Here is a 12,573-nt window from a genome sequence, read left to right on the forward strand (position 1 = left end):
GGTGGGCAAGAATAGTAATGAGAGAATGACAGCACAACAATCATAGGACCACAATAATCTCAGTTTATTATAGAGTTGGAGGATGGAAACACATGTCACCAGCGTTGTCTCCCTGATGTTTTGCCATCTATCCATTGTGCATCTTCTTCACAGTTTCTTGGTGTGTTCCCATTTGTCCATTGTGCATCTTCTTCACACTTTCTATTGTTTTCAGTGGACTTTTTTTTTTTTTTTTTTTTTTTTTTTTTTTTTTTTTGTTTTTTTGCAGTGAGAACAAAGAGGGAAGGTTCTCATTCCTGCATGCTTTCCTCTTTGGTTGTTAACTTCCTCGTTTCCCTTCTTCTCTCTAGCATACCTCCTGTTTTCACCTTAACATGCCCTCATTTTTTGGCTTGCTAACATAGCTCCCTCACTTAAATCTTCTTGCCTTAGCAACATCCTCTGTTCTTGTGCTTGAAGAGCATGCACAAGTTCTACTAGGTTGATCTAGGACAAACTTTGGAGTCTTCAAATGAAGAGATCTTTGCTTCAAATCTCTTGGGTAAGTTAACCAAAACCTTCTCCACAATCCTCTTATCAGTCAACTCCTCTCCAAGAAGTTTTATTTTGTTCACAACATTCATTAACCTGTCCACATATGCCTTAACAAACCCAGTCTCCTACATTTTAAGCATTTCAAACTCTCTTCTTAGGTTTAGAACTTAAATGTTGCGTGTTGTATTGCTGCCCCCAAACTGCTCCTTAAGCTTATCCCAAGCCTCTTTAGGAGTTTTACACGCCATAATTATGGTAAAAACCTGGTCGGTTACTAGTGAATGGATGCAAGACAGGGCTCTTGGAGCCTTTGTTAGCTCTTTTTCATGAATCCTTATCTGATTCAATGTTGGGTTTGCTCCAAGCTGAGGGACTTGTCTCTCTTCCTCCATATATTGCCACAAACCATGGCCTCTCAAGTAAGTCTTCATTTTGACAACCCAAACATGGAACTGCTCACCATTGAAGATGGGTGGAGAAAGAGGAGTTGGGTTTGTTGCCATGAAGAAGACCTTTAATGGGGTTGAGTTGAGTTGTAGAGTTGTGTTTTTGGCCCTGAGAATCATGGTGCCTCTGATACCAATTGTAGGTTTTTTAGATAGAGAATACTAAGGAAAGAGAGAGACCAAAACAAATGTAGAGAGAGATGTAGAGAGGGAAAATTTAAACTGAAGTTTTTGCTCTGTTTTTCATTCATAAAACAGGGGTGATTTATACAAAATATCATCTACTGTTCCACCTAATATTACAGGGATATTTTGTAAAATGCATTATTAACCATTCATCTAAAACTAATGTTGGTACTAAAGCCTTAACAACCAGCTGCTATCACCTAAAGCCATCACATTACAATTCAAAAATCTAACTGCTCCATCATTCAAATTCAGCCTTGCAACCTTCAAACCTGGCGCCAAAAACCTGCAAACCTACTACTTATCTTCATGTTTTTTGTAAAACATCATAGCTATCAACAAAAATCATACATGCTACTACATATGACCAGTTGTTGGCCAACAGTAAAGAATTCCAGGCCCTTGTATTTGTTTTCTCAGGTATCTTTGGATTTGAGTATTGTTGACCTTGATCTACGCTTCAAATTCACTTTAGGAGTTGGATCAACCATGATTATAGTCTCTTACTTTGTGGTATTGTGTGCTCTTACTTGGCAACTCTTGCTAGTCATCATACCTATGTAGTTTTTGACAATTCTCTTGCAGGTACTGCTCACTGAAAAACGGAATCATTATTCCTTACTGTGATTCTTTTTGCTTCTGAAAATAATTCTAATGAAACTTGTATTCTTGGAAAATTAGAAATACTACTTTTCTATGGCGAAGGAGTTGATGTGAATCAATGGCACAAGAAGTTCTTTGCTTGCGAGCCATCTAGCTGAATCCATTGCTGGACCTATGACAATAAGAGCTTTCAAGGATGAGGATCGACTCCTTGCCAAGAACCTGAAACTTATTGATACAAATTCAACTTCATTCTTCCACAGTTTTATAGCACAAGAGTGGTTGATCCAATGACTAGAAACTTAAGTGTAGTTGTTCTTGCCGCCTCAGCTCTTTTCACAACTTTGTTGTATCAAGGATAATGGGCTCTGATTTGTACTATTACATTGTTCAGTTTTAAATAATTGTAAACCTTTTGAATTCTTTTTATCAATATTACATAAGAATTCACTGATAAATATTGTCAAATCACAAAATTTGTTCATTTTCGCTTCAAATAATTAGTTTTGATGGCACAAAAATGTTGACTCATATAATAGGGTTATCAATCTTTTGATGGCAAGATACGTAGGAATGGCATTATCATTTGGTCTTTCAGTGAATATTTTCATGGTAAATTTAGTAGACGACCAGTGCACTGTGGCAAACCTTATTGTTTCAGTTGAAAGACTAAATCAATATGCCTACGTAACAGGTGAATCACTTGAAGTTGTAGAAGGAAATCTTCCTTCACCAAATTGGCCTGCTACTGGTAAAGTAGAGATCTATGATTTGCAGGTATTAAACATGACATCAACCGATTTTCTACCACTTTAAGACTAAAAAATTCATATCGATGATTCCTTCAAAAACAATGCTTTCTATCATATAAGGTATTGGCCTAATGCTCCACTTGTTCTCCATGGGATAACTTGTACATTTAAAGGAGGTCACAAGATAGGAATTGTTGGTAGGACAGGTAGTGGCAAGACAACTCTGATCAGCACATTGTTTCGCCTAGTAGAGCCAATAGGGGGAAGGATAATCATTGATGGCCTAAACATCACTTCGATTGGCCTTCATGATCTGTGGTCGAAATTTAGGATCATTCCCTAGGATCTAACTCTTTTTAATGGGCCCGTGCAATACAATCTAGACCACTTGTCACAATTTACAGACTAGGAAATATGGGAGGTGAGCTTTAGTAGTCTATTCTTTTTTACATCAAAATTTGTTATGTATTTGCAGAACAGTAATTGGTCCAAAAGTTTATTCCAGAGATCATAAGCACTGCAATAAGATTACAATAAATGATGCTCCATATCTTGTTTTCGTTCTCAAACTTCAATCTTTCAGTTGTGAATTTTGTTATTAACTTTATATGTTAATGGATAAAAACACTTACAGGAAACAATGTGGTCAGTTGTAGACTGGCAGTTTATTAATAGTAGATAAGTCTGCTAATGCTGATGAAATTTATTTCTTTAATGACAAAGGTGCTTGACAAATGTTATCTTTGCGAAATCATCCAAAAGAAACAAGAGGGGCTGAACTCCTTAGGTATGTGATCCATTTCCAACTAATTTCAACAACACAACATACTCCAAAAATCAAGTAGAAATTCGGCCAAATTAAAAACATGAACTAAATCACACTTACTTGCAAATCCGAACCAAGACAAGTAGAAACACTTCAAGCCTAAAGGATTACTCCACCAACTTGAATTGATTCACCACCAAATCCCCTTGCTAAGACTTGGATAAAGAATGCACACTCAAGAACACAAAAGTTCTCTCAAATGGATAAACCAATTTCATATCTTTCATAAGCTAATTGTTACAATGAAATAGTTGCCCTTATATAGGTAAATACAACGATAAACAAGTGACAAATAGAATAAAATAAAAATAAACTTAACTAATATTACAAGCCATTCATTCAAAAGCAAGGTCATGCCTATTTAATGCAAAGAGACATAATTCCCTAATTCTAGGATTTATGTCTTTAACCACCTTATTAGTTGAAATAAACTTACTTCATTAGATCAAAACTTGATCAATGATCCTAATTAAGTCTACTAATAAGGGTGTAAGAGTTTGAGCCTTGAGAATCATGCAAATGGATCCAATAAGGGTTCATGTGGATCTTCCCCTTTGGAATGAGACTTAGGCTAGTTGGACCAGTTCAACACTTAGGCTTCTTTCTTGGCGGGCTTGAGCTTCCCTTGTTGAGCTTGCGCTTAGAATGGTTTGGGCCAAAATGTTTGGACTCCCTCCCTCCTTGGAACTTGCTTGGGCCGAATTTTCTCCATTGTTTTCCATATTCCACAATCCAAGTGTTTTAGGACTTAGAGTGAAATTCTTCAATCCAAATGAATTAGCAAGTGTTTTAGGACTTGTAATTCCTTGTCCAATCATGTTTACAAGTGTTTTAGGACTTGTAAATGTATCAGTATGGCATAAGAAGGGTCTGTGTATGTTCTTGAAACTTTGAAATGAAAGTAATAACCTACAATTTGGTCCAGTTGTACAAGATGGAGCAAATTGGAGCGTAGGACAACGACAATTAATTGGCTTGGTGCTTGTTTTATTGAAGAGATGTCAAATGTTTACGCTTTTTTGTTCTCTAGAAGACCATGAGAGAAAAATTTGCAAATTGCACTGTGATAGCAGTGGCACACCGAATACCAACCGTGATGGACTGCACAATGGTGCTTGCAGTAAGTGACGGTGAGTTTCTCATTTGTATTGAGAAGTGAGAGATCAATATCTTATGAAGATATGGTTTTTTGGATTAACAGGAAAAATAATGGAGTATGATGAGCCAATGAAGCTATTTGTTGTAACTGTGGAAGAGGAAGAAAACACTATCTATTAATTTTCTTCAATTGATACATAATATATTCTCCTTTCTATAGTTTTAAAGGGATAAAACTAAATAACTACACTTAGCAATTAAAAGAAATTCAAATTCATAATTCAAAAATAACTGCAATTCAGATTTATCTAAAACTGAAATTCTTTGGCCATGCCTTCTTTATCGCTCTTCTTCTTCATCGTGTCTTCCTCTTCTACCAAGAGGATTCAAACTTCAACACTCCTCCTTGAATATTTTTGGTAGTGAACATCAAAGCATGTTCTTCACTTCATGCATGACCTTTCATACCTTCATGGCTTTTCAAGCCAAACTTGCAACCAATCTTGCAGCCAATCTTATTGCCAAACATGTTGATTCCTGCCCCCTCCAATCTTCCTGTTGGAGTGGTTCTTTTCCATCCAATCTTCTATTTGAGTGTCTTCTTTTCCATCCAATCTTCTATTGGAATGGCTCTCCTCCAATCTTCTGTTGGAGTGTCTTTTCCAAACTCAATTGCCATAAGTCCCTTAAGAAAAAAAGCTCTGATACCATGTTGTAACTATGGAAGAAGAAGAAAACATTATCTATTCATTTTCTTCAATCGATACATAATAGGGATAAAACTAAATAACTACACTTAGTAGTTAAGAGAAATTCAAATTCATAATTTAAAAATAACTGCAATTCAGTTTTATCTAAAACTGAAATTCTTTAGCATGCCTTCTTTATCGCTCTTCTTCTTCATCGTGTCTTCCTCTTCTACCAGAAGGATTCAAACTTCAACACTATTGCAGAGGGAGCACTCCCTATTTGGGCAGCTTGTCAAGGAGTACTGGTTTCATACCTCGAAGGATTGCTATGGAGCTTCTTAACTACAGAAACAAGGGCATACACCATCTAAATCATTAGCAGTTGAAATAGAATAAACAAATTGAGATTACAAGAGGATATAGATAAGTGATCTCGTGGCCTTTAGCAAATAACTCTTTCTTCATTTGTTTATTACATATGTTATATGCTTGCATGTCATTGCTGGTGCTTTAGCAAATAGTTTGGTTTAACTTCTTTAATAATTTTCATCATGACCTTTGGCAATTACCTTGTTTTGGATTTTGCTGAGAGTCTGTTTCTATCTGTAACGTGAAAATTGGAAAAGTTAAAAGACCAATGATGGGGACGCACCCACCACCAACCAAATTGTCATTGTGCGCTGTTAGCAGTTGACCAAGCCACCATCAGACATCAGCCCTCCGACTTGAGATGAAATTTTTTCTAGATTGAACTGAAATTGAATTTGTAACATTAGACTAATCTCATTAGTTGAAGGATCGATATTTAGTTTCATAGAACTTCACAGAATCCTGGACATTTATCCCAGATAAATGGAATAGGGAAAGAAAAAGAGTAAACGCCTTTTTCCCACCCAGGGTTTGTGTTAATAGCACTTTTCTACCCAAAAAGTTTTAAAATATCACTTTCGCACCCAAACTTTATATTCCGTTAGTACTCAAAATACACTTCACCTTCTTAGTTGGAGTTCGACGAGTTACCAGGAGCCCAGGGAGGAGGGGTTTTGTAGATTGGAAGCGGTGGATCGAATGGTGGTGACCAATTGAATATTTGTCGTCGGAATCAGCTGAAAATCAACTAAGAACTAGAAACCCTAACTTTGTGGTGGTCGACAATTGGAGAGAAATCAGATGCCAGAGTGAGAGGGATTTTGTAGAGAGGAGACTGGAGGTTCACATGGTGATGACTAAGAGAATTTTCGCCACATGAATCAGCTTTGGATAGTAACGGAAATATTAACTTTGGGTGGAAAAGTGGTATTTTAAAACTTTTTGGTGGGAAAAGGTCACTGAGGCAAACCTTGGGTGGAAAAAGTCGCTTAATCAAAGAAAAATGCAATGAGTTGACAACATATACTTATACTACACATACATTTGTATGTGTATTATTGTTCTAATAGTAATAACAAATTTAATTTCTTGTAATAGCCCAATCCACAGTTATAAAAATTACTGAGGAAAATTGATAAGAACAATAATACATATGTAATAGCAATTTGTGTAAAAGAAAATGAGTTTATAAAAATAGTCGATACAGATATATAATCATTTTCCTATCATATAGAAACATGAGTGCTCAAAACATTATTTGCTTAAGGCTCCAATATCAATTTTCTAGAGCTTATTACTTATTTCACAGCAACTATAAGGCAGAATCTTTATTTGCAGCATGAGACCAGTATTCTTTAACAAGCTGCCCAAATAGTGAATGCTCCCTCTGTAATAGCTTCATTGGTTCATCATACTCCACTATTTTCCCTGTTTCAATCAAAATTCATATTTGCATTAGATGTTTTTTTCTTCAGAACAAGGCCTTGGAATGAGAAACTCACCATCACTTATTGCAAGCACCATTGTGCAGTCCATTACAGTTGGTATTCTGTGTGCCACTGTTATTACAGTGCAATTAACAAATTCTGCTCTAATGGTTTTCTGCAGAGCTGAATCTGTTGCATTGTCAATTGATGCAGTGGCTTCATCAAGCGCTAGTATTTGGCATCTCTTCAGTAAAACACGCCCCAACCCGATTAATTGTCGCTGTCCCACGCTCCAATTTGTGCCATCTTGTACAACTGCACAGAGTTGTTGATCATTACTTACAGTTCAAAATCTTAATAGCATACATAAATGATAAAACCTTGCTTATGCTTCATACCTAAGGAGTTCAGCCCCTCTTGTTTCTCTTGAATGACCTCTCGAAGATGACATTTCTCAAGCACCTTTGACAGTAATGAAATTTATTTTTGTCAGGGTTAGCAAGTTATCAACTATTAACTACACTGCCTGTCCAAAGTTGATCAAAATGTTTTTTACTGCAACCACGTAACACAAGAACAAAAGGGTATATGTTACCTCCCATATTTCTTGTTCAGTGAACTGAGACAAGGGGTCTAGATTATATCGCAGAGACCCACTAAAAAGAGTTGGATCCTGAGGAATGATCCCCAAATTTGACCGGAGATCATGAAGTCCAATTGAAGTGATGTCAAGACCATCTATGATGATATTGCCCCCTGTAGGCTCTACCAGGCGAAACAATGCACTGATCAGAGTTGTCTTGCCACTACCAGTTCGACCAACAATCCCAATCTTGTGCCCTCCTTCAAATGTGCAAGTTATCCCTCGGAGGACTAGTGGAGCATTAGGCCGATATCTTATCTGCATGAAAGTGTTTCGACGTTGTCATCAACGTGAAATTTTTAGTTCTAGAATGGCGAATAATCAATTGATGTCATTTTTCGTACCTGCAGATCATTAATCTCAACTTTGCCAGTAGCAGGCCAATTTGGTGGCGGGCGATTTTCTTCTATTTCTTCAGGGGCTTCACTAGGTATATGGATGTACTGATTTAGCCTTTCAACTGAAACGATTAGGTCTGCCACAACACATTGTTCACTTGCTGAATATACGAGGAATTCATTCACTGTAAGACCAAATGATAGCGCAATTCCAATATAACCTGCCAACAGAAATTGATAAGCCTACAATATACTTGTGTTCTACAAAGCTTAAGGGTACTCTAGTGCATAGACAGAACACATTCTGTGAATTAAACCCATGCTCTTGAACTCTTAAATATTGATACAAACCAGACCCCGCATATCCCTGATGAAGCAAAGTTGTAAACAGAGCTGAGGTGGCAATAACAATTGCACTTAAGGTTTCCAGGCGTTGGATCAACCACTCTTTTGCTGTAAAGCTGTGGAAGGATGAAGTAGAATTTTTATCGATAAGGTCAAGGTTCTTGGCAAAGAATCGCTCCTCATCCTCAAAAGCTCTTATTGTCACAGCTCCTGCAATAGATTCAGCTAGATGGCTTGCAAGCAAAGAATTTCTAGTGCCATTGATTCGTATCAACTCCTTCGCCACAGCAAAGTAGTAATTCTATTTACCAAAGAATACAAGTTTCACAAGAATTATTTTGTTTGGAAAAATAATCCCAAAAAGTAGTAATGATTCTGTTTTGGTGGCAGCAGTACCTGCAAGAGAATTATCAGATATACCACGGGTATAACAACTATCAAGACTTGCCAGGAAAGAGCACACAACACTATAAAGGTGGAGATAGCAGTCATGGCTGATCCCACTGCCAAAGGAACTTTGAAACCTAGATCGAGGTCGACAATACTCAAATCCGAAGATACCTGATGAAAAGAATATAAATTTGAGTTTCCAAAAACATAATTTGTGCAAGATTGCTTCTAAATTCATAACTCTTACCCGACTGAGTATCCTTCCCACAGGTGTTGAGTCATAGAAGGCCATTGGCGCTCGGAAAAGAGAGGTCAGCAGTTTGTCGAAAATGGATTCTGATGCCTCAAGACTTAAATAAGCTACAAGGTAGGATCTTATGAGCAAAAAGATTATCATTACTACTCCAATCCCCGAGTATACAATGACCAGTTTCAAAGTTTTAGTGCTTCCTTCTTTGATGTATGCAGCTAACCACCAGCTTTGCAGTATCTGTGCTACCAAAAACATAAGGTGCGCTAAATTTGACAAAAAGAAGTACAAGAGGCCTTTATTGTGACTAAAGTAGTCTCTGTAAGGTTTAAGACCTATATCTCCTGTTTCTCTTTCTTCTTCCTTTATTAACTGATCCCCTACAGCTGCATTCGACTGTTCCTCGTAATTTATGTTCTTGATTTCTCCATCATAATGTTTATTATGTTTGGAAGGAGCAAGTTCCAGAAGAGTTTCTTCACCCATTGTATCTTTGTGTGCATTTACAAGGTTCTGGAATTCTTTACTAGTGGCTAACAACTGGTCATATTTAGCAGCATGTGTGATTTCCCCTTCATATAGTAACTGCAAACGAAGAATATTGAACATATTAATTTAGCTTCTAATTTTAAAGTCAGATTGACATTATATCTTTGAATCTCCCGTTTTCTAAAAACTGGCAAGGGAAATGAAACCCCAAAGATTGTTTATTGATCTACATTAACTGACCAAGACAGAATCAAATGCAGGAAGGAAATCAACTTGGTGGGTCACGAGCAACACAGTTTTCCCAGAAAGAGCTCCCATGACATATTCCTGTCAAAAATCTGTATAAGCTTTTACCTTGAAAAGAAACGAACAGCAGAAGTTTCATTGAATAATACTTGCGTTTTAACTTACAGTAAATACATTTTTTGCCGTTTGTGCATCAAGCGCACTGAATGGATCATCCAAAAGATAGATATCTCTATCTTGATACAATGCACGGGCAAGTTGAATACGCTGCTTCTGCCCACCACTCAAATTAACACCTCTTTCTCCTATTTGAGTAAGATCACCAAATGGAAGCATCTCGAGGTCCTTTACTAGTGAACACTTTTCAAGCACTTGATGATACCTGCAATGATCCATGGCGGTTCCGAAAAGGACATTTTCTTGTATGGTACCTGTCTGAATCCATGCTGTTTGAGATACATATGCTACCGTTCCATAAACTTTAATCTGAACAACAGAAAGAAGGAAAAACAAGAAACTTAGCCAGGCGCTCTCAAAGCACTTCATAGACCTGAACAGACTGGAGTCTAGGAATGAATTTGAAAGTTCTAATAATTTCAAAACACTATATAGTTTTAAGGCAGCAGAATGGAACCAAAATCAGCATTTCTCAAAAAGTGGATTGCATTAAATATACCATCTATATTAACATTCCTGGAGTAAAAGGCAGTGATAAGATTGATAAAACTTACATAGCCTTCTATGCTGGGAAGCTCTCCAAGAATTGCGGCCAGAAGGGTTGATTTTCCTGCACCAACTTCTCCACAAATTGCAACCTTTTCACCAGGTTTAATCTCCAAATTTATATTTCTCAGAGTTGGCTTCAAAAGATCAGATGCCCATGATAGATCAGCAGAATTTATTAAAACTGAGGGCTTGAGTTCTGTTTCATTGATAATCTGTCGAATATTTGAATTCTTCAGCTCTGGCGCCTCAAGAAAATTGGCAATTCGATCTACTGAAACCTTTGCCTCAATAAACACTCCCAAAACATCAGGAAGTGATCTGATAGGTCCCTGAATGATTCGTAGGATCGCTAGGAAGGTGAAAACATTACTAGAATTAAGAGAAATCCCCAGGAAGTAGCAAGTGACTAAGGTCGCCGCCCCTATTAATACTGATGCCGACCAGAACAACACTAGGTAGTACCCCTTTTGAAGCTGCAGTGCTGTGAGCCAATTATATTCCTCGCTTCTTAGCCTCTCTATAACATTCCTGAAGTAGGACTCCCAGGCATACAACTTCAACACCTTCATGTTCACTAAGGCCTCTGTAATGACCTTCAACCTTTGATTTTGTGCAATCATGAAGTTTGCCTGATACTTATGTTGAAGTTTGCCGATTGGAGAATTTCCAAATACCGTCAATGTTAAGACAATTATAGTTGCGATAGTTGCCAATCCCACACAGTAATAGACAATTACTAATGAAATGCAGAGTTGAAGAATTGTTGACCATATCTGATGAAACCAGTATGGAAATTCACCTACTCTATATGCATCTACTGTAACATAGTTCACTATATCACCTGAAGTGTGCTCTACTTTAGCAGCATTCGAAAGTCTTAGCTGCTTGCTATAAATAGCTGCACAAAGGGAAGACCTGACTTGGAGTCCAATCAATCTACTTTGAAAGTACCAGTGTCTTCCCGCCAGTGATTCTATGCATTTCACCAAGAAGAGTCCTAAGGCCAGTGCATAGACCTCATACCTGAAAATTGTTTCCCCTTCAGCAACAGAAATGAAAGCTTTGAGAAACAATGGGCCAGAGGATATGGTAATCACCTTGATCAATGCAAGGAACCCGGAGGATAAAATAGATTTCCAGTGGCAGGAAATTATACTCCTTATAATAGAAGGATGTTCAGATGATCTATTATTCTTCCGGTTATTCAATTCCCCTATGAGTAAGGAGTAGCAAGTTTTAGCTCGATCAGCCAAACACAATTGTGGCACATCTTTCTCCTCAAGGATTTTTTTCTTCCTCTTCAAAATTAAGGGGTTTAACCACCAAAATGTCATCTTGCTAAGCAGTCCAGCAGAAGCAAACGGTGTCACAAGGCCTTCCTCATTGTCATCTTCATTGGCACATTCACCACTAGTGTTGATGTCTTCATCTCGCAAAGGTGCATATAAAGTATGATTGTTCACATCCTGATTGTAGTTTGTATATTTGGGCCCCCAGAAGGCACAGAAAAGCAACAAGATTGCTCCTGGAAAAGATAGAATGTCCAAAACCATCTTAACTGATGTTGTTTCTTGCCGGATAGCTTCCCAAACAGATGTAATGCAGAGAAACATGGATAATAGGAAGGCAAGAATTGAACCAAGCTTCATTATGATGGTATGTCGAAGTTGTTGCAGCTTGAAGCTAACAGTAAAACTCAGCAACATCCATGTAAAGCCTTGAAATAAAACCACTAGCCACTCGTATAGAGGTAACACTGTCTTCTTTGCACCAATTTTCTCTCCAAGAATCCATAAACCCAGTCCCAACTGGACCAACCCCAGTACAACGTTGTAAATGGCTGAGGTTATTTGCACTGGAAGTAATCCATGAGAATTTAGAGAATTCTCAATCCTTTTGGAGAATAATCCAAGCATGAAGAAGATTAATATCATTAGTAAAACAAGGATATCAACAGAAATAATTGAGACATTTTTGAAACATGCAAATGACACATGAACTGAATTGAATCTTCTTTCTTCTGCATGACTGCAAGTTCCACAAAACACAGATAATAAAACCTCCAACATGTTTATGATCCCTTTCAAAATATCAAACCCCCATATTGATGGCAAGCAACATCTAAGAATTTCTGAAAATGAATCAGAGTTGCATTGATATAACATACAAGAGATAATCATATGGAACGAGTTGAAGTCAACATATAACTGCAAAAG

General features: G+C 37.4%; 1 protein-coding gene and 1 pseudogene across 1 annotated transcript; one reads left to right on the forward strand and one right to left on the reverse strand.

Annotated features, from left to right (window-relative positions):
• The first annotated feature begins 1,002 nt into the window (after positions 1-1,002).
• Positions 1,003-5,476, forward strand: LOC116139853 (annotated as a pseudogene).
• Positions 5,477-6,815: 1,339 nt separating this feature from the next.
• On the reverse strand, positions 6,816-12,321 carry LOC116139898 (ABC transporter C family member 10-like). Its single transcript, XM_031425530.1, has 11 exons — positions 10,363-12,321; positions 9,797-10,117; positions 9,626-9,712; positions 8,894-9,481; positions 8,653-8,817; positions 8,263-8,557; positions 7,918-8,132; positions 7,526-7,831; positions 7,329-7,392; positions 7,006-7,245; positions 6,816-6,931 (listed from the first exon to the last, which is right to left on the reverse strand). The coding sequence occupies exons 1-11, from the start codon at positions 12,289-12,291 to the stop codon at positions 6,816-6,818; spliced, it is 4,326 nt and encodes a 1,441-aa protein (XP_031281390.1). The 5' UTR covers positions 12,292-12,321.
• Positions 12,322-12,573: the final 252 nt, after the last annotated feature.

The sequence above is a fragment of the Pistacia vera genome, unplaced genomic scaffold (assembly GCF_008641045.1).
Source record: "Pistacia vera cultivar Batoury unplaced genomic scaffold, PisVer_v2 Contig36, whole genome shotgun sequence".
NCBI classification, from domain to species: Eukaryota; Viridiplantae; Streptophyta; class Magnoliopsida; order Sapindales; family Anacardiaceae; genus Pistacia; species Pistacia vera.

Excerpts from the sequence above, each read along its gene's own strand:
- LOC116139898 (XM_031425530.1), bottom strand. The coding sequence starts at position 12,291 with ATGATATTAATCTTCTTCATGCTTGGATTATTCTCCAAAAGGATTGAG. Across the intron at positions 9,713-9,796 it reads CGGCAAAAAATGTATTTACT|GAATATGTCATGGGAGCTCT; the intron begins GTAAGTTAAAAC and ends GATTTTTGACAG. Across the intron at positions 6,932-7,005 it reads GGTGCTTGCAATAAGTGATG|GGAAAATAGTGGAGTATGAT; the intron begins GTGAGTTTCTCA and ends TGATTGAAACAG.